Below are 27,179 nucleotides of genomic sequence, written 5' to 3'. Positions count from 1 at the left end.
GTTTAACTCAGAGTATAGAAATTCCCGTTTGGAAGTGGGAGATGATAAACATGGACTTCATAACAGGTCTACCTCGCTCGTTTCGGAAGCATGATTCGATTTGTGTGATTGTAGACCGACTTACCAAGTCATCTCACTTCTTGCCAGTGAAGACTACAGATTCGGCCGAGGATTATGCCAAGTTGTATATCCAAGAAATTATCCGATTTCATGGGACTCCTTTGTCCATCATCTTATATCGTGGTTCTTAGTTCACAACGAACTTTTGGAAATCCTTTCAGAAGGGAATGAGCACAAGGGTGAACCTCAGCACCGTTTTTCATCCTCAGATAGATGGACATGCATAATGCACCATTCAGACTCTTGAGGATATGTTGAGGGCATGTGTTATCAATTTTAAAGGTAATTGGGATGATCATCTACCTCTCATTGAGTTTGCTTATACTAACAGGTATCACTCTAGTATCAAGATGGCACCGTATGAACCTTTGTATGGGCGAAGGTGTAGATCACCAATTGGTTGTTTCGAACTTAGAGAAACGGAGTTATTAGGACCCGATTTGGTCTATCAGGCTATGGAAAAAGTCAACTTGATACAAGAGCATTTGAAGATGGCTCAAAGTCGCCAAAAGTCCTATTCGGATGTGCGGCGTAGAGATTTAGAGTTCCAAGTTGATGATTGGGTGTTTCTGAAAGTTTCGCTTATGAAAGGCGTTATGAGATTTGGGAAGAAGGGAAAGCTTAGTCCCTGCTATATCGGGCCATATAGAATCCTACGAAGGATCGGGCAGGTGGCTTATGAGTTAGAATTGTCAAAAGAATTAACCATTGTACACCCAGTGTTTCATGTGTCCATGTTGAAGAAATTCATGGGAGACCCATCACTTGTGGTTCCTACAGAGATTATAGGGGTTAAAGACAGCCTAACTTACGAAGAAATTCTAGTGGCTATTCTTGATCGTCAAATTCGCAAGCTCGGAACTAAGGAAATTGCTTCAGTAAAAGTGCTTTGGAGGAATCAAAAGATTGAAGAGGCTATGTGGGAAGCCGAAGAAGACATGAAGTCTAGGTATCCCCATCTTTTTTAAGAGCAAACGAAAAAAGTGGAAGGTAATTAACCTTTCTATTTAGACCTTATATCATAATCTCCATGTCTTTCAGTATTTACTCAGCTCAGTATTCAATAATCACGTATTCGTTCAGTTTGATATACATGTATTCATGACAGTTTAGTATTCACATGTCACCATCACACCCGTTTAATGTCCATAGATAGTCATAATTGCAGTCAGGACCATAATTCAAGGACGAATGATTCCAAGGGGGAGATAATGTAACACCCCGTAAATTCGACTTAGGTATGAATGCGTTAAATGAGTAGTAATATTATATCTTGGACATGTGAAGTTCTATTGGTATGAGTATGGGTGGAAATAATTATTTTAGAATCAAGACGAAGAGCGAGGTGTATAAGATTCGATAAAATCTACTAAGTCTACAAAAGGTTTGTCTTGCAACAGTATTTAGTGAAAATGTGTAAGGTATATGGGAAAACTCAAAACATTAAAGTTATAGGCCTTTGAAATAGGCCCGAACGGATCTTTTTGCAAAAACTTATGAGCGTTTTACATAATAGTGCACAATATGTGCGCCTAGGTGCATGCCCGGAGGGTCACGTTCGCCCACTACTGGAAAATGGTCCTATGGCAATGTAGGTAAAACCATTGCAATAGATAGGAAACCCGTTGCCATAGAGCTATTGTAACGGTTTACCACCCGTTCCACCAGCTCGCGTGCCAATAGAGCTAGAGCAATGGTTTCTGCAACGGTTAACGTAACCGTTGCTATAGACCATCTATGGCAACGGTTTCCCCCCTCTATCGCGACGATTATTCTTTTCAAGTGCAACGGTTGAAACCCCTTACCATAGTGTTTAATACAATAGTTAATAACCGTTACCATATCATTTAAGCAACGGTTGTGCAAGCTATTGTTACGCCTATTTAGGGATATTACAACGGTTTCTTTAGCCTATTGTAACGGTTTTATGTCTATTGCAACGGTTTTTTGTAGGCTATGACAATCAGCAAAGAGCGATTGCATCGGTTTGAACCATCTATGGCAACAGTTTATGGAACATTTAAGGATCTATTGTAACGGTTTTGCTAGGCTATTATAACAATTTAATTGAGATAAAAATATAGCCCTGGTTATAAATAAATATTTACATATATTAATAATTATAATACACTAAAATTTATATAAATCACAAAATGAAACTATTCATAATTTAATTGTCCAACAAGCTAATAACATCCATACATAAAAGCAAAATGTTCTACCCCAAGTGCAGTAGTTTACAGTTCAAGAGTTAGAGTAAGTTTCAAAATGTTGATAACAAAAGATTCCTAGAATAAACATAAAATTCTTCTTCAATAAGGTTAAGATCTTCATCATTGCCTCCATCTTCACTTTCTTCATCTGCTCCACCTACAAAAGAGGATAAATAAAGTCAGTACACTTCAAGAGAATCCAATCTAATAATGCTCATAGTCCAAAGAATCAAGAAAAAAAAGAAAAAAAACACGATATTCAACTTGACATTCAAAGGAACAAGTCGTGATGATTTCGGTAGCAACCAAACATTCATTTAACATTCAGACATTTATTTCATCTCACCAACCAACATAACAACTGAAAGCAGTGCAATACATCACCATGGAAATTATAGCACGCAAGCAGAATTTTAATTTCTTGGTTTATGTTCAAAAGCAAATTTGTCAAATGTTTACACACTAGATAAGCCTCCTTATTTATCTGCAATTAGTCGATTGTCTGCAATATAAACTAGAACACTAGTTCCTACACTAGATGAGCAGCTCATATTCCAGGTGGTGGTCGATATTTGAATTAAATAAGGGCGTTGAATTTATACATGTACAATCTACTTGGCCACATCATGTCAGGCTAAGATTAGCAACTCAAGGACATGAAAACTTTGTTGAAGATTAACCGACATGTATATCAGTACTCACTCCACAAGAAAGATTCATTGAAGGTCATACACATAACCAAATGCAAGCTTACTCCCAAAATAATTTAGATTGTGCAATGCTAATAACCAGAAATAAAGGTACAAAGTGCTAGAAGCTAAAACACTGCGGATCCAAACTCCAAGTTCTCCCAAACTTTCAACTTTCAACTTTAATATTATGCAGCTATTCAATCAGCTGAATCTCCTTATTTAGGCAACCAAAATCAGAGACTAGCAGTAGGGATGTGCAGAGTGCAGTTACATTATACACATCTGCAGCTGGTCTCAAGTAGACAGACTCAACATAGAGGACTAAATGCAAATTGGTAATATATACGAAGTCTCTACTAATAATTGAGCCTACATATAGAGCAAGTACATAGTATGTAAAGGCCCACACAAACAACACACATAGAGATATGTACACTTATTTGTAACACAAAATCAATCCGAAACTTTTTCCATTGCTAGAAATGACTAAGAAATGACAATATTTTCATATATAAAAAAAAGATACACATCAATTATTATCAATATGCAATGGTTTACTTTCAGAAAGTTACATTTCGAAATTGTCCATCGACAAGATTTAACAAATAGACAAAACTTCCAAGAAAATTAAACTATAATCATAATTCAGTTTTTCATTCATCGCAGTTCATGTGTTTGTATTGCTAGTGCAACTAGCTAGCTTAGCAATGACAGCAAGTAGTTTGTATACTCTGTGAAAATTTTATTGGAAGGAAAAACATGCTACTACAATAGACTCTTCCTACTTTTAGGAGAGAAACTAAAGAATGCCTTATCAGTGTCAAGGTCAGAACACTAACTATGGATATGAAGAGAACTAAACATAGCATTTGAACAAAAGATTTAGTCTTGATAACCCCTCTCATCAGTAACATAAGAATCAGTTGTATCTATTAAATATTTTAGTATTTTAGTTAATTAAGACTTGTGAAATAAATCTTATGAGTCTTGCAAGAATAATAATTCAACATTATGAGGAAATCAGCCAGCAACTCGATTCGATAAATTGCCAAAGAAGAATAAGAAAAAGAAGAAAAACAAAAGAAGAAAGAAGAAAAATAATTTGCCTATAAATTTTTTAGTTTTAACTCCTCAACATGCCACTTAACGTGCAAGCAGTTCTTTCCTTTGCTAAGTAGTTAGAAATATTTTGGTTGAAAAAAAAATAACAATCTACCTATAATTTTTTAAGTTTTAACTCCGAGCATGCCACTTAAAGAGGAAGACACATCAAACAGAACACTGTAGGCTTCCTTCAGTTCAGTCATATACGAGAAAAATTAAGAACAAACGTATGTCGGAGGGAAGCCTTTGCTGGAAATAGGGGCGGGTCCACAATGTTGATGTGTACGAGGGTGAAACAAAGGAGCAAAGAGAACACTATGGCAGTGCTACTGCCATTTTGCGCGGTCAGGCCTTCAGGTGCGCGGGGGAGCACTCGGGGGGCCATTTTAAAGCCCGACTTTGTCCCCCACAACCCCAAAACACAAAAACTTGCTCTAGAAAGGGAAGCTCTCAATAACCTAACTCCTTAAAGGTCCCTCCACCATCCAAGATAAGTTCTAATGGCGATTCTAAGTTAATTTCAACTTCCCAACATCTTATTAACATGGGTAAACCCTCCATATCATTCGATATTCGATTAGGACATCATTGTTGAGATGATGAACCTTAAAACTAGAATTCAAGGGGATTGAACTTCAAAAAGGTAATGTCTTCACCCTATAATTGATTCTAGCATTGGATTAATGATTATAGACTCTAGTTCATTGAGATATGAGTTGATGAGTTTGATATAAAAGCATGAACGGCTATAGGTTTGGGTTGTTTATTGTTGATTATTGGTTAAGAGTGTTGTTCACCTTATGGGTGATGAAGAATGATGTTGATTATAACTATTTAAGACTTTAGAATTTATCTATGAGAAAGAGAATGGGTTATTAGGTGTAGAAACACCATTAATAAGGACTATGAATCTTTATTCTCACCAAGTATTTGATAAAATGCTTAAGTGACCAAAACATGAGTATCATAGCTAATATGGAATCCCTTTGACTTGTATTACTATAGATTAAAGCTGAAAGAGTTGACAAACGTTGTATTACGCTCAAGAGCAGGAAGTTAAGATATGTGGGCCTAACTCTCTACGTTTGGGAATGTTTATGTTTCTCCCTATGTCTCATTATTATGACTATTACAAATTTCCTTAAAAAGTAATTATGCCTCAGTTCCATAATAGTTGTAGAACTTCTATTCTCTAGATGATGTGGTTTCATAATTCATTCAATATCCCATGAGTCTCAGTTATGACATATCATTTTATTACGAATACACATTCCAGTTGATTCTTATTCGGCAGTTCAGTATTATGTAAGTCAGTATGTTTCGGTATTTTAGTATCATGTATTGCATCATGATTATCAGTTCCTTATTTTAAATCCTAAATCTCGAACATCTGTATTTGGGCCTGAGGCCGTAGTTTATGCTTTATGCATCATTGAGCCTGAGGCCGTAGTTATGTATACGTATACTTGGGTCCGAGGCCATAGCTTGTGCACATATATATATTGGGCATGAGGCCGTAGTTTATCAGATAAACAGGTTGTTCATCATTCATAAGAGGGAGTATTCATATCCTTACTTCCTTGTTTAGTTATTAGTTAGAAGTTCAGTTTCAGTTTTAGTATTTACAATTCTTTCCTTCAATTGTTTTACATACCCGTGCAATTCAAATGTACTAACGTCCTTTTTTGCCCGGGGCCTGCATCTCGCGATGCAGGTAACGATTTACAGGTTGACGATTCTGCTTGCTAGGACATCTCGTATCAGCTATTGGTGAGCCCCAATCTTTCGGGGCATTATCCCTCTCTCATTCTATCCTTATAGTATTTCAGTTAATAAGGTATACCGGGGACCTTGTCCAGGTAAACAGTTAGCATTTTTAGTATTCTTTAGAGGTTTCGTAGGCTATAACCCAATCAGTCAGATATTAACAGGCTTTTATGTGTTAGCCTTGTCGGATACTCGTTTATACTTGCAAACTATTCAGTATTTTCCATATCTATGATATTTCAGTCAGACTCTTTAGTAGATCATCATGTTATATATTTACATCTAGCTTACAGTTAGACCACATGTTGATCCAACCATACAATTGGTTCGCTCGGTCACATGCAGGCACCGAGTGCCGTGTTATGCCCAGGCCATGGTTCGGGGTGTGGCAATTCAACTCGCAATAAGTTCTGTATTCTGTATTTCTCCTTCGTTGGTGCAACGAATACTATCAAACTATAATTACTAACAACTTGTTTGGATGATTGTTACGAATCGTTTCATAATATATCACATCGTATTGTATTGTATTGTATCGTTTGATAAATACAATGTTTGGATAGATTGTGTCATTTGCCATCATTTCATGATATCACGCACCAGCAATATGAAGAATAAATTTGCAATATTATAAAGAAAAATTATGATACATGGTAAAAATATTATATAAAGGTAGGGTAAATGATAAAATAAAATAATTTAATAATAATGAATGGTGAGATTGAGAGAAAAGACAATGTAATGACGCGTCCACACCAAATCGGTAGTTATATAAAGTGGCACATTTCGTCGTTATATAACGATATGATACAATAAAATTTAAGTAACAATCAAAACAAAGATTATATTTAAACTAACAATACAATATAAATAGAACGGGCAACGACCACCCAAACAAGCATCACACAATTTAAAAAGTTACTAATTTATAGGTCCGGCAATCATAAGAGTCAAAGCTCGGAAGGGGAAAGACAACATAGGAAAATAGAGCAGAGAGCAAACTGCAAAGCAAAACAGCGATTCAAATCTCCATTATAATTTCCGGACGTTTTACTCTGCCGGTTCCCAATATTCCGTCACAGTTTCCGGTCACCGGAAAAATCTGGAAATACAAAACTTCTCGAGAAAATTTGATGGAATTGGACTGTTGTGGAAATCGATAGCATTTGATTTACAATACAAACTGATTTGTTTCTTCAGGTTTCTTTCATCACCCTTTTAAATCTCATTTTAATTACTATTTCTTTTTAGGTTTTCTTGATCAGATTGTATTATGCTTGTTATATGCATATTTTTACTATATTTGTTTTTGGAACAATTGATTAGATTCTGAAAGTTTACTCTTTGGGAGTGAAATCACAAATTGCCTTTTTGGGAATGAAATGGATACGGAGAATTCATATACTGATGTTGTTTAGCGGGGCCCGGCTACAAATCATTAGAAGTTTAAAGTTAAATTGTTTCTAAATATTAAAGTGCATGGTTTTTGGGACAAACGTACAAGGAAAGAGTATCACATAAATTGGGACGGAGCGAGTAGCTAACTCTAACTGTTTCTAAATATAGAAATGTATGTTATTTGGACAGACGGACAAGGAAAAAGTATCACATAAATTGGGATGGAGGGATAGCTAACTCCAATCCAAAAAATGGGCTTGAATCAAGTGGAATACAAATAGACGATTTCAAATAACGGAGCTCAACTAGTTTGCGATCGAGCATAGATGATTGACACTAGCGAGTTCTTCTTGAATATATCAGCTTGCTGTTACTAAATTGTTTCTATTAGCTTCATTTCTTGTCTGATAATTGTGGCAATTAATAATTTCAGAGTCGGTTATTGAGTAAAATACTGGCCTTTGCTCTAGGAAAGTAAAATGGAGAGACTGAGAGCTCGAGAGCTGTCAAGAGTTGGGGTGACAAAACATGATTAAGGAAATCTTATAAACATTTGGTTTATTGGTTGTATTGTTAATTATCCAAACTAGTCCATATATCTAATGATGGATTATAATGTAAAACAGTCTTTTTTCTTATGTTGGACTCAAATGCTCGAGCTTTTATGAGCATCCAGGGCACTTATTTGAGAGCACTTTATTGGTAAAGAAATCAAAAGGTTTCGTGATATTACATGTCTTATGGCTTTGGTTTTCAACTGTCATTGTGGTGGAAGTTTGAAATATCGGAGACATTTATGTTGAATCACGTTCTAAGAAATGTTAGTTAGTGAATCTTGTTGCATTATAATGCTAAAAAGTAAGCTTTTCACATGCACCAAGTCAGTTTGATATCCTTACGCATGAAAAAGGTCAGTTGGATACACTTTACGGCCACAATTATGTTTCTTCTTTTCGATTAATCACTTTGTCTTAATTTGCAGTCCATTACTGCATGCCTTTTATTTTCGTTGTTGAATTTGTCTCAAATTAATGCTATATATCTTTTCAGGCTAAAAGAGGGCAGGATCTCAAGTTTGTTAGACAGGAAATCAGCTTGTATTTATCATATGGTTGTGATTACTGGTTGAAGTGGACATTTTACTGTCAGTTAAAGGCTGATCATGTGCAGAGCATCATAGGTTTCAGTCAATTAGGATCTGTAGATCTCCATTGAAGCAAACAATTTTGATTCGGTACAATTGCTACTCGAACGGAGGATTTTGATTGTGTTTAAGTACAGGGGAAAAATCTTTAAACGTCCCCTCCGTGCTTTGATGAGGGATATTTCATTCTTGTAACATGCCCCAAATTCCTCAAAGATCTGTATTCACGTTCTCTCTTATCTCCCTCCTTATCTCATATACTCTCCTCCGCTTGTATCCATCTATTTCCTTTCCCCTCTTGAATAGCCCTCAAAACCAAACCCTTGCATTGCCTACACCAACAGCATCTGAGCTATATACTAACGGTGGCTCTCATGACTACCAACACCTCTGGAGGCAAGAATCCTGTAGCAGAAACTATATTGTCCGATTCTATCATTATAAGGAAGCTGAAGATCTCCGTAATTATCTGCAGAACAATGTGAAATTCAAGGGGTGGGAATGGATTGAGAGAAAAAATCCTGCTGCAAGATTTCCTACAGACTTTGGATTGGTGGCAATTGAGGAGTCAGTGAAAGAACTTCTGTTAGGAAATTTTAGAAAGTTAGATCTTGTAAAGGATGTTTCTTTGGATTTGAGCTATCAAAGGGTAGTTCTTGAAGAGAAGAATGAAAAGATTGGGGCTTTTATTGATGGGAATAAGAGGTCGGGAAAGATTTTTACAGCTATGTCCTTCAGCGAAGATCAAAACTATGCAGTGGCCAACACAAGCAACATGAAGATTAGTTGGAAAAGAGAGCTATTGATGCAGGTAAGACTTTGATGATTATCTATTTTGTTACGTGTGAATTTACTGCTAGATTTGGCTGTTGCAATACATTAAAGGGCTTAGCCATGCACGAAGTACTCCCTAACTAATGTAGGGTAGAGGGAGAGTGGGTGTATATGTACGCAGCTTTCCTCTTGCAATTCAGCAAATAGGCTATTTTTATACCTCGAAATTGTGACCTAAAGGTTCACCAATAGAGCAGCTATGCCGTTTGCGTCAAGGCTAGCCCTCGGTATTGGAATACATTCTGCCATAATTTTGCTCATCATTGACATATGGTAGGATCAACCATGTTGCATTGTATATGCGCAGAGGAAATCAATCTCCTCGTTCTTAATTTTTTTAATGTTATCTTTATCTTTTTTTCGGGTCTTATCATGGATCTGTTCTTCTGTAATTGGCATTACGTTTGAAGTTGAAAGCATCATAAAATTTACAGAAGAGTACTTTTTGCTGCTCAAGTTCCTTATTCTAATGGTGCTTTGGGTTATCCTATTGCATTACGTAAAGTGTATTTTTGACAGTGTGTTTCAGAGTTCTGTTGAAAACTTGAAGGATAGTTTCCTTATGCATAATTGCATATCCCTGTCCCCTGATATATGTCTTGTGCGTTGGTGAAAAGTTGTTTTTTGCTAAGATATACGTGTAGGTTCATGTTTAAAAAAAGAAGACTTTCTCCTTTCATTTTGGCGCATGTTTTTGCATACCTATTTTATTGACAGTCACCACCCTGCTGTCTTTTCTCCAGTTAGGCTCTTTGAAAGACCTTTGGTTGCAGAAACTAAGGTTGTAAATACAAGGGGATATCTTATTAGGAAAACATGCATAAGGCTGTATAAGAGACGAATAGTTGCCCTGTGCATTGTATTCCGTCAGGGGCTATATGTTGGTGTTGGTGTTGCTTGGGTTATGTACTGCTTTGTGCCTGGTCCTTCTTGCTATAAAGAAACTTTTTTAACTTGGGGTGGTTGATAGGGAAAGTTAATTATTAGGTCAGTTAGGTACTTCCGTAAGGAAGAAGTTGAAAATTAAAATTTGGCTGCACTATTCATAAAGTAATGCGCATACACTTGCCAAGAAAATAATGGATTGGCATGGGCTGCATATACTTGCTCCATAGAAACATTTATGTCAAACTCGAATTGTTTAACAGAGATAGGGTGAGATTGTTGTGCTCTATGGCTACCTTAGGTGGGAGAAGTAAGCCATTTGATACTTTCCTTCTCCTTTTTTTTTTTTTTTTTTTGTGTGTGTGGGGGGGGGGGGGGGGGGGGTTACAATGGTAAAGAATTAGTTGTTAAATGCATATTTTTTCCTGATTGTTATTTGAGGTTAAGCTGTTGTTATTGCTTGTGTCTTGATAAACTTTATTTTGTCTCCTTTGCATTTTCATTTTGTAGAAATCTCAAGTCACATCCCTTTTTGGGGCAGAGTCACTCTGGTCGAGAGGGTACACTGGTGCTAAAGTTAAAATGGCTATTTTTGACACAGGCATACGGTCAGATCATCCTCATTTCCGCAATATTAAGGTATGTACCGCTTGTTTTCTTTTTTACTTGTTTATTTGTTTGTATCAAAGAAATGCTTTATTTTAATTCAATGTTGTTTGAGTGAAATCATTTACATTTATTTAAATGGTAGTGACATGGAGTTTAAGAAAGTGTTGAAGACATTATTAAGTAAAGACAAAATATCCTGACACACTTGTTCGGTTTTGACATCCCCGTCCCCTACTCTATGGAGTTTCAAGCAAACTCCTCAACTCAATCAAAACATGAATTTTAAACGCCTCCGGAACTGTGTGTTCCTCGCTCACTCTGACATCAATGACACGTCGTATCCACGTAGAAAAATTAATGCCCCATCTTAATTATCTCATTAATTTAATAACAACAGTGAGTTTCTATGTATTTTAATAAATAATGAATACTTTAAGAAACAGAGAATGAATTTCACCTTATTCCTCCACCTTCCTAAACGTTCTAAACTCCATGACTACAAACGGAGATCACCTCCCTCTATCTCCGCACCTTCCCATCCCCACACTCTGCTAACCTTATCTCTCACTGTACTTTCAACAAATTCAACGAAGAAAATCTAGAAACAAAACCAAAACCAGAAAAGATTCTGTTAGAAGAACAATAAAGTAGAGGAAAGAAAAATTATCAAATGGAATGTGAAATCCTCTGATTCTCAAGAAAAACTGAGAATAAGGACCGAGTGTGAAAGCATCACCCACAATTCCGATCAAGAACGAGCTCAAGTTCTGATTCATTTTCTGATGTAGTTCTCTATTTCTTTGCAATTTCCGCTTCTGAAATGATGGTTAAATTAAAAGAGACATCACTAGCAGCCATAATCCTTCACTTCTTAATTATTTCTTTTTGATTTCACATAAATCCTTTTCTGATCTGAGCTTTCAATTTAGGAGAGAGAGTAAGTATTTTTCTTTCTATTCTGATAAGTTTTGTTGTCCAATTTTTGATGGATGGGTGATTCTCTTTGAAAGATGAGCGAGAGTGAGATTAAAAGGAAAGCTGAATTGATATTGGAGGTGGTGGTGGTCATGGTGGAGGAGCCTTGATGGGTGGTGGTGGGGGTGGCGTGATTTGTTCAAGAAGGGGTGAGTGGGTTGGGTCTTGAAGAAGGAAGGAGTGGTTTTTCCTTTTTTCTGTTGTTGGAAGGTTCCTTTCTTTTGCCTTTTTATTTTTTTATTTTATTATGGTATTTAAATTGATTCACGCCCATTGTGTGCATATATAGCAGTTATCACATATTTTGTCCAACTTAGGCACATAAATGCCACATAAACTTGATCAACAGTCGAAGGAGTTTAATTCTCATGTTGATCAAGTTGAGGTGTCTAGTTGAAACTTCATAAAGTAGGGGGCGCCGGGATAACCGAACAAATAGAGGTGTCTATCAGGCTATTTTGCTTTAAGTAAATAAAATTGTGCTATCCAACGACTTAAGCTTTTGCATGAGATGGTCACACACTTCAACATGGTATCAGAAGCAGGCATATGGTATAAGTTTGAGTCTCACCACCACCTATTAATCATAAGAATTTCCACTTACTAGGCTCGTAAAAAAGAAGAAAGAATCAAGCTTGCATATGAGGGGGCGTTTTGAAGACATTATTATGTAAATAAAAGTGTGCTCTTTCTTACAGCTTAATCTTTAGATGAGATGGTCATACACTTCAATCAAAAGAAAGAAAAGACTTTTGACACATAGCAGAAGTATTCTTAGAACTTGTGGGTCTTAAACATGCCATGACATTTCTTTGGCTAGAAGAGCATATCAATAAGGGTAATATGGGAAGTTTAAAGTTAAAGAGTTCTCGAAATTAGAAAGGTGTCATTATTTTTGGCACAAACTAAAAAAGGAAAAGAATGTGCATAAAATGAAACAGAGGGAGTACATTTTAATGTACATCTTTGGGTGCCATCTTTCCCCTATCACCAGCATACACGGGTTGATTTTGATACCCTATTTCTAGCATAGGTTGGGGTTGATACCTGTTATATTTCAGGAACGCACGAATTGGACCAACGAAGATACGCTGAACGACAATCTAGGCCATGGGACATTTGTAGCTGGTGTCATTGCTGGTCAGGATGAAGAATGTCTTGGTTTTGCTCCTGACACGGAGATATATGCTTTCCGTGTTTTCACAGATGCTCAGGTAATGGATATTTATCTTTTTTTTTTATTTGCACCGGGTGTCCGAGTCTCTAAGAGCCCCGACTAATCCCGGGGGTGCACAAGCCCTCGGCAAGGAGTTTCCCGCTAGTGCACCACGGTTAATTCAGGTTTTATCCAGTCCGATGGCCCTCAGAAATTGTTTGCACCCAGTGGGTTTCGAACTTGAGACCTTGAAAGGGAGCAAACCCCAAGGCTCAAGTCAATTGCCACCAGGCCAACCCTTGAGGGTTGGATATTTATCTTTTAAACATCCAAATTGTGTAACAGAGTCCTTTTATATATATGTTTACCATGTATATAGATAGAGAGAAATAGCTTTTCCCTCAAAGCACCTCAAATTCCTTTTGCTGGAGGATACGGAAAAAAACCCGAATGGTGCTCCGTATGTGTTTCAACTTCTTGGTTCCTCTGAAGAACATCCAGCTGTGAAGGAATTGTTTTATGGTTGCTGGGATGACACATTTGATTCCAAAAATGTTTAGAAAGAGCTGCCATAGATGACCAGCAACGTCACAGTGCAAAAACAAGTGCCATGGTACATGACATATCCTCAACTCCTTTCCCGCAAAGAAAGCATCTGCTGCATAGTTGCAGATCTCTCTTCTGCACATTTGTTTGTGCCTGGCACTCATTATGAGCCAATATCCAACAAGCAACTTCACAAGGCACTTTGGATCCCCATCTTCCAAGGCCAAATGGAAACGATCCACTGATACCAGAAATTTATAGCAAGATGGATAGAGAACATACCATTTCTCTGTCCATTCCAGACCAAGAGATCAATTTTATCAGCATCCAGTGAAACCAGAGTTAGTAGCGAACCTTCGACTTCCCAATCAAAACACCCCTTCTAAAACTGAAAGACCAATCATTACCTCTTCTTAGCGGTGCAACTGTAGCTTCTTTGTCCACACCAAAACTGATTAAATCAGGAGCTCTCAACTTTAGAGGAATTTCCAATCCATACATCATGCCAAATATTGGTTCTAATTTTACTATTTTCTAATTATTTTGATCTTTGTTAGTATTATAAGATGAAGAACTATCAAATAAAATTCTAAATTCAAATTGAGGAAGGAAATAATTCGGCATGAATTGACATTTATTCCAAAACATAAGATAATTTTTATGTATGCTTGTTTAAAAGTTGAGATTATTGCAAAGATTTGGGTCAATTTGGGCGGGTTGGGTTATAACCTATTGTTTAGCCCATCTTAACCCTAGTGAACTTTGGGTAGGGGTGGCAATCACCCATTTAATGAGTCATCCATCTTGACCAGCCCAAATATAGCCCAAATAGCCCATTTGCCACCCCTACGCCCAAGCCACCATCCTCCTTTCTTAACATTATTGTATGCTCTTTTTCTTTATTTCCTTCCTATACAAAGTTTCTTCTAATTTTGTCTAAGGTCGTGTGTCCATTGCTGGGATAGGAAACAAAGACATCATATAAGTTGGCAAAGCTTCCAAAACAGTGTTAATTAGAACCTATCGACTACGGACCCAAAGATAGATATTGTTTCTTCCAGTTAGCAAGTTTCTTTTCCGTCTTTTCAATGATTTTTTTCCAAATTGAAAGAGCCTTCTTTGCAGCACCAAGAAGTAAACCCAAGTAACTAGTTGGAAAATTTTCCCACTTGACATCCCAGATTACCAAGAAGACTGTCCAAACCTACAACCTTATTAACAGGAAAGATAAAGCTCTTATCCAGGTTTATAACCATTTATGCAGGTAGAGACTTAATATCAACGCTTTTATGTATCTAATAACTTGGATTTATGTTCATGGGATATTGATGCTGCTAATGGTTTCCCGTGACTATGAAGCAAGCCCTCTTAGTATTCAGTTGCTAGAATATAGCAGACGTAGCCGTCTTAAGATCTCCCAGTAGTTTCCTGAGAGTATAAGGTGTCAAAAAAAGAAGGTTTCACATAAGGACATGGATGACAAATCTTATACTGCAAATCCTTGCACTCGTGTTGCTATTTGAAAGATCAACTTCAGTCACCAAAATCTCGTTGAAACTTCTATGAGATGAGATTTGAATTGTGACAGGCGTATAAATGAGAGCTTAGTTTTTTGCAAGCTCTTACTTATCATCATTCGATTTGAAAACCCTGGAAGTTATCTGGCTCGTTATTTGTCCTTCTCTTCCAATGAAGATAACTCACTGTTTGATGCCTAAGACGAACTTCATAACATTTTGACTCCTGAAATTTGGAAAGGCTTAGCTATGTACACATGCGTTGTATCCTTTTCTGAGGCCATAAGAAGCTTTTCGTTAATGTCATAAACCCAAAATAGCTCACGGTTTAGTTTGGTAATTTCAATAGAATTGGGCGTGGCTTGAGATACCATCCAACTAATTTTTAACAGAAGCTGAAATTCTGGGCCAGCAGGAAAATTAGTGCACAGTAGCTGGACGGGGCCACTAGCAGAAAGTCTGGCAACATAATAATGGAAGTCACTTAGTACCAGCAGAAAGTTGTGCCACACAGCTGGACTGGTCCACTGCCAGCAATACCCATCAGTGGACATTTTTGTGTATAAATAGATATGCTTAGGCCTTGTTAGAAGGCAGATCTTACATACTTAGCTTGCACTTACTTTTGTATATCAAGTAAATCCGAAAATTGGCCTTGGCCTCCAAACTCTTGTGTGTCTTTTACTTCATTGTTCTTCCAGAATTTGTGTGTTTGCCTTAGCTTGAGCACGAGTTTGTGCTTATTTCTTAATTAGGACTGAAGCTAGGAGCAACATAAAGGTTGTCTAGTTGTCCGCACGTAGCTTACTGGAGTTAAGCCCGTGACAAATTGGTATCAAAGCCATGGTGATAGACATGGCAAACCAGGGAGACGATGTTGTTCTGGGCAACGTTCGTGGGAGAGACAAGTCACCAACAAGAAAGCAGAAACAAAAGAAGAGAGGGACGAGCAAGGCGCGAGATCCTGCCTTGGGCGTAACAAGTGAAGGAATGACATATGAGCCACCTCCACAACAGGTTAGCCAAGGCGAGGAAGGTGATGGTTCATCCTCAGGTCGCTTAGACGTGCGGATGGACCTCACCGAGGCTGGTTTAAGTACTCTAAACCAACGCCTTGAAGTTGTTGAAGACAACTTCTGCTCGCTTGAGTCTACTGCTCTAGAAGAACTAGGAGACGTCAAGGAGACTTTAGATCGTTTGATCGACGAGCACAAGGATGGACTGACCAACCTTGAGCTTAAGTTGACCGAGGCTGTATTGGCATTGCACGGGGAAGTTGAAGCTCTAAAACAACAACTGAAGGCAGTAAGGCTTGCTGGAGGCACAGATCATGTGACTGTGCGTGAAACCAAAATCGAGGGCCCAAAACCGAAAGAGTTTAGGGGCGAACAAAATGCTCAAGATGTAGAGAACTTCCTTTGGAAGATGGAGGACTACTTTGAGCACCTTAACATCGTTGATGAGGCTGCCAAGATCCATGCAGCAACGATGTATCTTACCGACACCGCCATGTTATGGTGGATACGGAAGAAAGCTGATATGGAAAAGAGCATTTTCTCCATCAAAAGCTGGGAGCAGTTCAAGTTCGAACTGAAGCGCCAGTTTTACCCACAAAACATTGTTAATGAGGCTCGTCGAAAATTGTGAGAGCTCAAGCAGACAACTTCTATCCGGGAATATGTGAAAGAGTTTACCAAACTCATTCTTCAGATTCCCAACATGGCAAGCGATGACTTGCTATTCTATTTCATAGACGACCTTCAACATTGGGCCAAACAAAAATTGCAGCGGCGTCAAGTTCAAGACGTCGATAAAGCTATTGCGGTGGTTGAATCCTTGAGTGATTTCAGGACGGAAGCCCCAAAACCCAGGGACAACCACTTCAAACCTGATAGAGACCACGGTTATTGGGACAAAGGCAAACAAATTGCTACCCTAGACCGCGATTCCAAATAAGGCAACAATGCACATAATTGGCGCGACCAGTACACCCAAAGGAAGAAGGCAGTTGGTCCGCGCAATGCTCGCTACCTCTGCTAGGACCCTAGTCATAGCTTCAAAGATTGCCCTAGTTTACAGAAACTTGGAGCCTTGATTGCGGCCGAGCAGAGGCAAACAAATGATAGAGTCCAAGCTGAGAAACTAGACGAGGAGGCAGTTCAACAACAACCGGATCTAGCTCATCTTGCCAACTTGATATTGGGCGCAGTTGTGGTAAAGGAACCTACTTTGAAGCAGGTTGCTCAAAGAAAGCCTGACCTTGCCAAAATGGGTCGTTCGATAGACAACGCGGCGATGGGCAAGGGCCCTCAGATGAGGAAGAAAGGATCCCTGTTCGTGGATGCAAAGCTGAACGGACAACATGTTCGCGTTATGGTGGACACCGGTGCGACACACAATTTTGTGACTAAAGCAAAAGCTAAGTCACTTGGCTTTGCTATCAGTCCCAACAGTTCTGTGTTGAAGATAGTAAACTCCAAACCCACCAACATATATGAAGTTGCTCACAATGTACAACTCAACTTGGGAGCTTGGTTGGGGAGCGTGAACTTCTTTGTCGCTCCCATGGATGTGTTCGATCTGGTACTGGGGCTAGACTATTGGGACGTGGTTAAAGCATTCATTTGCCCTTATCTTGACCAGATCTACATTTATGATTCAAGGAGTCCATGTGTGGTACCAACAATTCGGGTGCCGCAAGTCAATAGTCAATTGTCCGCAATGCAAATTGTGAAGGGCTTCGAGAAGGAAGACGCCACAATTTTGGCTGACAAGACAGAGACCAAGGTTGACAACACCTTGCGTGAAGGCGAACAACGAGTCCTTAATAAGGATAAGGACTCTACATCGGGAGCAAAATCGCCTGCCATGAATCTGAAACACATGGCACTTCCGAAGTTAGAGGATTCAAATAAGCAATCCAAAGAGTTGCTTGGGGTGGGGCATGTCAATCCGTCTAAGGAACCCTTTGGAGCGAAGGCAGTTCAAAGGTCAAGTTCCCAATTCCTTGAAACTTTGTGGCGGCGAGGACGTCTCCATTTCAAGTGGGGGAGTGTGTGTCGACCCGCCCAATTCACTACTGATTTTCCCGCCTAAGGGGCCACAAGCCGAGTCAAACCTGGCTGCCAAAGGCCAGGGAATCTTTACACATGGAAGACACGGTCCCACGGCCCGCCAAAACAATCATGGCAGCCACTCTCTGCCAACAAGAACAAGTGCTGCACAGCTGGGTAAGACCACAATATCTCAGCACCATCATGGGAGCCATTTTGGGCCAGCAGGAATTAGTGCACAACAGTTGGACGGGGCCACTAGCAGAAAGCCTGCCAACATAATGATGGAAGTCACTTAGTACCAGCAGAAAGCTGTGCCACACAGCTGGATGGGTCTACTGCCAGCAATACTCATCAGTGGATATTTTTGTGTATAAATAGATATTTGTCATGGGCTTAACTCCAGTAAGCTACGCGCGGACAACTAGACAGCCTTTATGCTGCTCCTAGCTTTTGTCCTAACCAAGAAATAAGCACAAATTCGTGCTTAAGGAATAGCAAGCGCACAATACACAAGGCTGGGAAGATAATGAAGCAGAAGACACACAAGAGTTTGGAGGCCAAGGCCAATTTTCGGATTTACTTGATATACAAAAGGAAGTACAAGCTAAGTATGTAAGATTTGCCTTCTAACAAGGCCTAAGCATATCTATTTATACACAAAAATGTCCACTGATGGGTATTGCTGGCAGTGGATCCGTCCATCTGTGTGGCACAGCTTTCTGCTGGTACTAAGTGACTTCCATCATTATGTTGGCAGACTTTCTGCTAGTGGCCCCGTCCAGCTGCTGTGCACTAATTCCTGCTGGCCCAGAATGGCTCCCATGATGGTGCTGACAGATTGTGGTCTTACCCAGCTGTGCAACACTTGTTCTTGTTGGCAGAGAGTGGCTGCCATGATTGTCTTGGCGGGCCATGGGACCGTGTCTTCCATGTGCAAAGATTCCCTGGCATTTGGCAGCCAGGTTTGACTCGGCTTATGGCCCCTTAGGCGGGAAAATCAGTAGTAAATTGGGCAGGTCGGCACACACTCCCCCACTTGAAATGGCATGTGTTTCAGATTCATGGCTGGTGGTTTTGCTCCCGATATAGAGTCCTTATCCTTATTAAGGACTCGTTGTTCGCCTTCACACAAGGTGTTGTCAACCTTGTCCTTCTTGGTCTCTGTCTTGTCAGCCAAAATTGTGGCGTCTTCCTTCTCGAAGCCCTTCACAATTTGCATTGCGAACAATTGACTATTGATATGCGGCACCCGAATTGTTGGTATCACACATGGACTCCTTGGATCATAAATGTAGATCTGGTCAAGATAAGGGCAAATGAATGCTTTAACCTCGTCCCAATAGTCTAGCCCCAGTACCAGATCGAACACATCCATGGGAGCGACAAAGAAGTTCACGCTCCCCAACCAAGCTCCCGAGTTGAGCTGTACATCGTGAGCAACTCCATATATGTTGGTGGGTTTGGAGTTTACTATCTTCAACACAGAACTGTTGGGACGGAACGCAAGGCCAAGTGACTTAGCTTTTGCTTTAGTCACAAAATTGTGTGTCGCACCGGTGTCCACCATAACGCGAACATGCTGTCCGTTCAGCTTTGCATCCATGAACAGGGATCCTTTCTTCCTCATTTGAGGGCCCTTGCCCATCGCCGTGTTGTCTAACGAACGACCCATTTTGGCAAGGTCAGGCTTTCTTTGGGCAACTTGCTTCAAAGTAGGTTCCCTTACCACAACTGCGCCCAATATCAAGTAGGCAAGATGAGCTAGATCCGGCTGTTGTTGAACTGCCTCCTCGTCTAGTTTCTCAGCTTGGACTCTATCATCTGTTTGCCTCTGCTCGGCCGCAATCAAGGCTCCAAGTTTCTGTAAACTAGGGCAATCTTTGAAGCTATGACTAGGGTCCTAACAGAGGTAGCAAGCATTGCGCGGACCAACTGCCTTCTTTCTTTGGGTGTACCGGTCGCGCCAATTATGTGCGTTATTGCCTTCTTTGGAATCGCGGTCTGGGTTAGCAATTTGTTTTCCTTTGTCCCGATAATCGTGGTCTCTATCAGGTTTGAAGTGGTTGTCCCTGGGTTTGGGGGCTTCCGTCCTGAAATCACTCAAGGATTCAGCCACCGCAATAGCTTCATTGACGTCTTGAACTTGACGCCGCTGCAATTCTTGTTTGGCCCAATTTTGAAGGTCGTGTATGAAATAGAATAGCAAGTCATTGCTTGCCATGTTGGGAATCAGAAGAATGAGTTTGGTGAACTCTTTCACATAATCCCGGATAGAAGTTGTCTGCTTGAGCTCTCTCAATTTTCGACGAGCCTCATTGACAACGTTTTGTGAGTAAAACTGGCGCTTCAGTTCGAACTTGAACTGCTCCCAGCTTTTGATGAAGCAAATGCCCTTCTCCATATCAGCTTTCTTCCGTCTCCACCATAACATGGCGGTGTAGGTAAGATACATTGTTGCTGCACAGTTCTTGGCAGCCTCATCAACGATGTTAAGGTGCTCAAAGTAGTCCTCCATCTTCCAAAGGAAGTTCTCTACATCTTGAGCATTTCGTTCGCCCCTAAACTCTTTCGGTTTTGGGCCCTCGATTTTGGTTTCACGGACAGTCACATGATCTGTGCCTCCAGCAAGCCTTACTGCCTTCAGTTGTTGCTTTAGGGCTTTAATTTCCCCGTGCAATGCTGATACAACCTCGGTCAACTTAAGCTCAAGGTTGATCAGTCCATCCTTGTGCTCATCGATCAAACGATCTAAAGTCTCCTTGACGTCTCCCAGTTCTTCTAGAGCAGTAGACTCAAGCGAGCAGAAGTATTCTTCAACAACTTTAAGGCGTTGGTTTAGAGCACTTAAACCGCCTCGAACAGGTTTGCTCGTATTTCCAAAGGAAGTGCAGCCAAACCTCTATCTGCACCATGGCTAACTTGTTGTGGGGGTGGTACCTCACTTGTTGTAGCTATAGCGGGATCTCGCGCCTTGCTCGTTCCTCTCTTTTTTGGTTTACCGCCGGATTTGATTTCCGGGTTGGTGACTCGTCCCTTCCACGAATGTTGCCTAGATCAACATTATCTCCATTCTATCCGGGAGTATGTGAAAGAGTTCACCAAACTCATTCTTCAGATTCCCAACATGGCAAGCGATGACTTGCTATTTTATTTCATAGACGGCCTTCAAAATTGGGCCAAACAAGAATTGCAGCGGCATCAAGTTCAAGACGTCGATGAAGCTATTGCGGTGGCTGAATCCTTGAGTGATTTCAGGACGGAAGCCCCAAAACCCAGGGACAACCACTTCAAAACCTGATAGAGACCACGATTATTGGGACAAAGGCAAACAAATTGCTCCCCCAGACCGCAATTCCAAAGAAGGCAACAACGCACATAATTGGCACGACCGGTACACCCAAAGGAAGAAGGCAGTTGGTCCGCGCAATGCTTGCTACCTCTGCAAGGACCCTAGTCATAGCTTCAAAGATTGCCCTAGTTTACAGAAATTTGGAGCCTTGATTGCGGCGAGCAGAGGCAAACAGATGATAGAGTCCAAGTTGAGAAACTAGACGAGGAGGCAGTTCAACAACAGCCGGATCTGGCTCATCTTGCCAACTTGATATTGGGCGCAGTTGTGGTAAAGAAACCTACTTTGAAGCAAGTTGCCCAAAGAAAGCCTGACCTTGCCAAAATGGGTCGTTCGTTAGACAACACGGCGAATGGCAAGGGCCCTCAGATGAGGAAGAAAGGATCCCCGTTCGTGGATGCAAAGCTGAACGGACAGCATGTTCGCGTTATGGTGGACACCGGTGCGACACACAATTTTGTGACTAAAGCAAAAGCTAAGTCACTTGGCCTTGCGTTCCGTCCCAACAGTTCTGTGTTGAAGATAGTAAACTCCAAACCCACCAACATATATGGAGTTGCTCACAATGTACAACTCAACTTAGGAGCTTGGTTGGGGAGCGTGAACTTCTTTGTCGCTCCCATCGATGTGTTCGATCTGGTACTGGGGCCGAGGTTAAAACATTCATTTGCCCTTATCTTGACCAGATCTACATTTATGATCCAAGGAGTCCATGTGTGGTACCAACAATTCGGGTGTCGCAAGTTAATAGTCAATTGTCCGCAATGCAAATTGTGAAGGGCTTCGAGAAGGAAGACGCCACAATTTTGGCTGACAAGACAGAGACCAAGGTTGACAACACCTTGCGTGAAGGCGAACAACGAGTCCTTAATAAGGATAAGGACTCTACATTGGGAGCAAAATCGCCAGCCATGAATCTGAAACACATGGCACTTCCGAAGTTGGAGGATTCAAATAAGCAATCTAAAGAGTTGCTTGGGGTGGGGCATGTCAATCCATCAAAGGAACCCTTTGGAGACAAGGGTGTTATGGAGAGAAGGCAGTTCAAAGATCAAGTTCCCAATTCCTTAAAACTTTGTGGCGACGAGGACATCACCATTTCAAGTGGGGGAGTGTGTGCCGACCCGTTCAATTCACTATTGATTTTCCCGCCTAAGGGGCCACAAGCGCTGCAATTCTTGTTTGGCCCAATTTTGAAGGCCGTCTATGAAATAGAATAGCAGTCATCGCTTGCCATGTTGGGAATCTGAAGAATGAGTTTGGTGAACTCTTTCACATACTCCCAGATAGAAGTTGTCTACTTGAGCTCTCTCAATTTTCGACGAGCCTCATTGACAACGCTTTGTGGGTAAAACTGGCGCTCCAGTTCGAACTTGAACTGCTCCCAGCATTTTATGGTGCAAATGCCCTTCTCCATATCAGCTTTCTTCCGTCTCCACCATAACATGGCGGTGTCGGTAAGATACATCGTTGCTGCACGGATCTTGGCAGCCTCATCAACGATGTTAAGGTGCTCAAAGTAGTCCTCCATCTTCCAAAGGAAGTTATCTACATCTTGAGCATTTCGTTCACCCCTAAACTCTTTCGGTTTTGGGCCCTCGATTTTGGTTTCTCGCTCAGTCACATGATAGATTTTCAAGGCCATAAAGAAGAAGCATTGTAGTTACTAATGCAAATTGACAGTTGCAGACAAGTTAGAAGAGTTCAAAGGCTCACTGGAATTAAAAGGATTAACCTTCTTTGATGTCAAATTCAAGAGTGATGGGAAAAGGAGTAGGGAAGAGATCTATCTATTATTGCAATATGAAGATCAATTTAATTTCATGGAATGTAAGGGGATTAAATGACAAGAAGAAAAGGGAGATCATAAAAAGTCAAGTGCTGAATTGGAAGGCAGCATTATTTGTATGCAGGAAACAAAAGTGGAGGGGGATATCAAGGAAATAGTCAATCAAATTTGGGGTGGAAGATGGGTGAGGTACGCATGTTTAGAAGCTAGCGGCACGAGAGGGGGGATTTTGTTACTATGGGATTGCAGAGTATGGAAAGGGGAGGTGTTACAGACGGGTGCATACACTTTGACATGCAAGTTCGAGGCTCTTTTACAAAATTTTCAATGTTATATAACAGGAGTGTATGCTCCAAATTGCAGAATAGAAAGAAGAACAATATGGAGAGAAATTGGTGCAGTGAGGGGATTGATGGAAGGCCCTTGGGTAGTCTGTGGTGATTTTAACGTCACAAGGTACCCTTCTGAAAAACGGGAATGCTCGAGGAGGTCCAGAAAGATGGTGGCATTCTCGGATTTTATAGAAGACATGGAGTTGATGGATCTTCAACTCGAAGGAGGCTACTATACTTGGTTCAAAGGGGATAATCATACAACCGCTTCTAGAATTGATAGATTTCTCATTTCAGAAGAATGGGATGAAAGCTTCAGAAATATCAAGCAAACTTTTCAACAAAGGTTGATTTCTGAACATTCACCAGTGGCTTTATGCTGTGGTACCTGGGAACAAGCTATGGTGGCTGAACGTGGAAGGTTTTGATGACAGAATTAGAAACTGATGGACATCTTTTGAATTTTCAGGAAGACCAGACTATATTTTAGCTTGCAAATTAAAAGCTCTCAAAGGCAAGCTAAAAAAAATGGAGCAAAAGTTGTAAAGGAAATCTGGGATTGCAAAAATCAAAATTGCTGAGTCAATTGGCAGGTTTTGAGGCAACACAACAATTAAGAGCTCTGACAGAGGAGGAATCAGTGAGGAAGGCAGCTACCCTCATGGAGTTTGAGGATCACCTCAAGAACGAAGAAAGTACATGGAGACAGAAATCAAAAGCTCTGTGGCTCAAAGAAGGGGATAGGAATGCAAAGTTTTTCCATCGTACTGCCAATGCACACAAGAGAAACAACAATATTGATCAACTAATGATTCAAGATGAAGCAGTAGATGAGCCAGACAGAATAAAGAATGTGATCATTGAATTCTACAAGGGGTTATACACAGAACCTGAAGAGTGGAGACCGACAGTCAATTTCGAAAACAATCCCAAAATCTCTGAATCAGAGGAGGAGTTTTTACAGAGTAAATTTGAGGAACAAGAAGTCCTGAGCTGTCTGAAGATGTGTGCAACTGACAAGGCCCCAGGTCCAAATGGATACACAATGGGTTTTTTCATTAAGTGTTGGGATATTTTGAAGCACGACATCATGGAGGCCTTCAACAACTTCCATTCCCAGGATATGTTTGAGAAAAGCTTCAATGCAACATACATAGCCTTGATTTAAAAGAAGACAGGTGCGAAAAAATTAAGAGATTTCAGGCCAATCAGTCTGATAGGGAGTTTCTACAAACTGCTCTTAAAAGTCTTGACGGAAAGACTTAAGAGGGTGGTAGGAAAACTAGTAGATGTTCAACAAATGGCTTTCATCAAAGGAAGACAAATAATAGATGCAGTGTTGATTGCTAATGAAGTTGTGGATTCAAGAATCAAAAAGAAAGAACCTGGAATCCTATGCAAACTAGATATTGAGAAGGCTTATGATCATGTCAACTGGAGCTTTCTACTGAAATTGTTAGAACAAATGGGTTTTGGGCAGAAATGAATCAGTTGGATGAAATTTTGCATATCTACTGTTACATTCTCCATTCTCATAAATGGATCTCCCGAAAGTTTCTTCCATGCACACAAAGGTCTAAGACAAGGTGATCCTTTATCTCCTTTTCTATTCATTATAGCCATGGAAGGACTGAACAACATGATTAAAACGGTCAAAGTCAATGGATGGGTTAAGGGTTTCGAGGTTCACAGGAATGGGGCAAACAGTCTAGAGATCACACATCTTCAGTATGTTGATGATACTCTAGTCTTCTGTGACGCTGAAGAGGAGAAACTTAGGTTTCTAAGGATCATCTTGGTCTTATTCGAGGGAATTTCGGGACTACACATCAACTGGAGAAAGAGCCATATTTATCTCATTAATGAAGTTAATAACATGGAGCAACTGACATAGATAATGGGAGTAGAAGTAGGGTCCCTACCTACTGTATACCTTGGGATGCCTCTTGGTGCAAGATCCAAATCCAAAGAGATCTGGAATTCAGTTATTGAAAAGTGTGAGAAGAAGCTGTCAAGATGGAAATTGCAATACCTATCAGTGGGGGGTAGGCTAGTTTTAATCAACTTAGTATTAGACTCACTTCCTACTTACCTGATGTCTTTGTTCCCAATTCCTGCCGGAATCATACAAAGACTGGACAAACTCCGAAGATCCTTCCTTTGGCAAGGGAACAAGGAGAAAAAGGTCTTCCATTTAGTTAAATGGAAGACCATCATAATGGCCAAAAAACAAGGTGGTTTAGGAATAAGAAATTTGAAGAATCAAAGCAAGGCTCTTAGAATGAAATGGCTATGGAAATATTCTCAAGAACCTCAAACTTTATGGAGCAAAGTGATCAAAGCTAAGTACGGTGAGGAAAATAACTGGGTGTCAAACAAAGTCAGCACATCATATGGAGTTAGTGTGTGGAAATCCATCAGAGAACTTTGGCCTATAATGAAGATTCACTCTTCCATAAGAGTGAACAATGGAAGGAACACATCATTCTGGAACGATAATTGGTTGGGACATGGATGCCTAAAGGAAAGATACCCCGATATGTTTGGTTTGGCACAAAACCAGCATAAAACAATAGTTGATATGTGGAGTTATCAAGGATGGGAACTCACTCTTAGAAGATAGTTGAATGACTGGGAGATAACAAGATTAGCTGACATCTACAAAGAGTTGGAGGCATTTAAAGGATTACAGGAAGGGGTGGATTCACTTTGGTGGCAGAGGCACAACAGAGGGGTCTATCAGGTGAAGGATGCATATAAGATTTTGAATCAAAATGATCTTCAGATAGATGCATGCTTGGCCATGGAAGCATATATGGAGAACAAAGATTCCATATAAGGTAGCATGTTTCTCTTGGCTACTAGCAAAGGAGGCTGTATTAACCCAGGATAATCTCATAAAAAGAGGAATTTCTCTGTGTTCAAGATGTTTCCTATGTGGGGAAAACGCTGAGACTGTTAGCCATTTATTTCTACATTGCAAGACAACAGACCAACTATGGAAAATCTTTATTAGTCTTAGGGGTATTTCATGGACAATGCCATGCAGGATAATGAAGTTCTTTATAGTTGGGAAGAAGCTGGTGCTGAAGCAACTAACAGAGATAGATGGAGGACTGTCCCGACTTGTATCTGGTGGACAGTTTGGAGGGAAAGGAATGCTAGATGTTTTGAAGATAGAAGCAACCCAGTACAGAAGATCAAACTCAATTGTATTCTTCTTTTTTGTTTTTAGTGTAAACAGATTTACACAGAAGATACATTGACAATCGTAGACATACTAGGATCTTGCGAGGTTGCACACCAGCACATCTACTTACCACCTACTTGTAAATTTGGTTTTCAGTACAACCTATGTACTGATGTTATTAATATATACAAAAGTTATCAATTCAAAAAAAAGAGTAGTCTATTTTTTGGTAAAAATCAGAATTTCCAAAAATAGTTTTGTTCAAAAGCTGAATTTCAGGGCACCGTTGGCTTGTTTAGTGGGATAATATTATTTCTTCTAGGATGTTATGATGACTTCCAGCTCCTTGGGGTGTTGGGGGGATATTTTCTTATTTTATGGCTACAAAAGCTAGGAACTCGCCTGGTAATCCCTGTGCAAGCTTTTGATTTTACAACAACAAACAATAACATGCCAATGTAATCTCACAAGTGGGGTTTTGGGGAGGATAGTATGTATGCAGA

At 40.1% G+C, this 27,179-nt stretch overlaps 1 protein-coding gene across 1 annotated transcript in view; it reads left to right on the top strand.

Moving 5' to 3' along the window:
* Positions 1-6,806: 6,806 nt before the first annotated feature.
* Positions 6,807-27,179, top strand: part of LOC104219033 (subtilisin-like protease SBT6.1) — a 28,034-nt gene continuing 7,661 nt past the window's right edge. Inside the window, exons 1-4 of the mRNA XM_009769668.2 lie at positions 6,807-7,096; positions 8,345-9,249; positions 10,668-10,796; positions 12,803-12,955. Coding sequence (XP_009767970.1) covers positions 8,635-9,249; positions 10,668-10,796; positions 12,803-12,955 — 897 coding nt within the window. The 5' untranslated portion in view covers positions 6,807-7,096; positions 8,345-8,634. The remainder of the gene's footprint in view (positions 7,097-8,344; positions 9,250-10,667; positions 10,797-12,802; positions 12,956-27,179) is intronic.

The sequence above is a fragment of the Nicotiana sylvestris genome, chromosome 7 (assembly GCF_000393655.2).
Source record: "Nicotiana sylvestris chromosome 7, ASM39365v2, whole genome shotgun sequence".
In the NCBI taxonomy this organism is placed as follows: domain Eukaryota; kingdom Viridiplantae; phylum Streptophyta; class Magnoliopsida; order Solanales; family Solanaceae; genus Nicotiana; species Nicotiana sylvestris.
The sequence above is the reverse complement of the archived record's forward strand: the minus strand, read 5'-3'. Positions and strand labels throughout refer to the sequence as shown.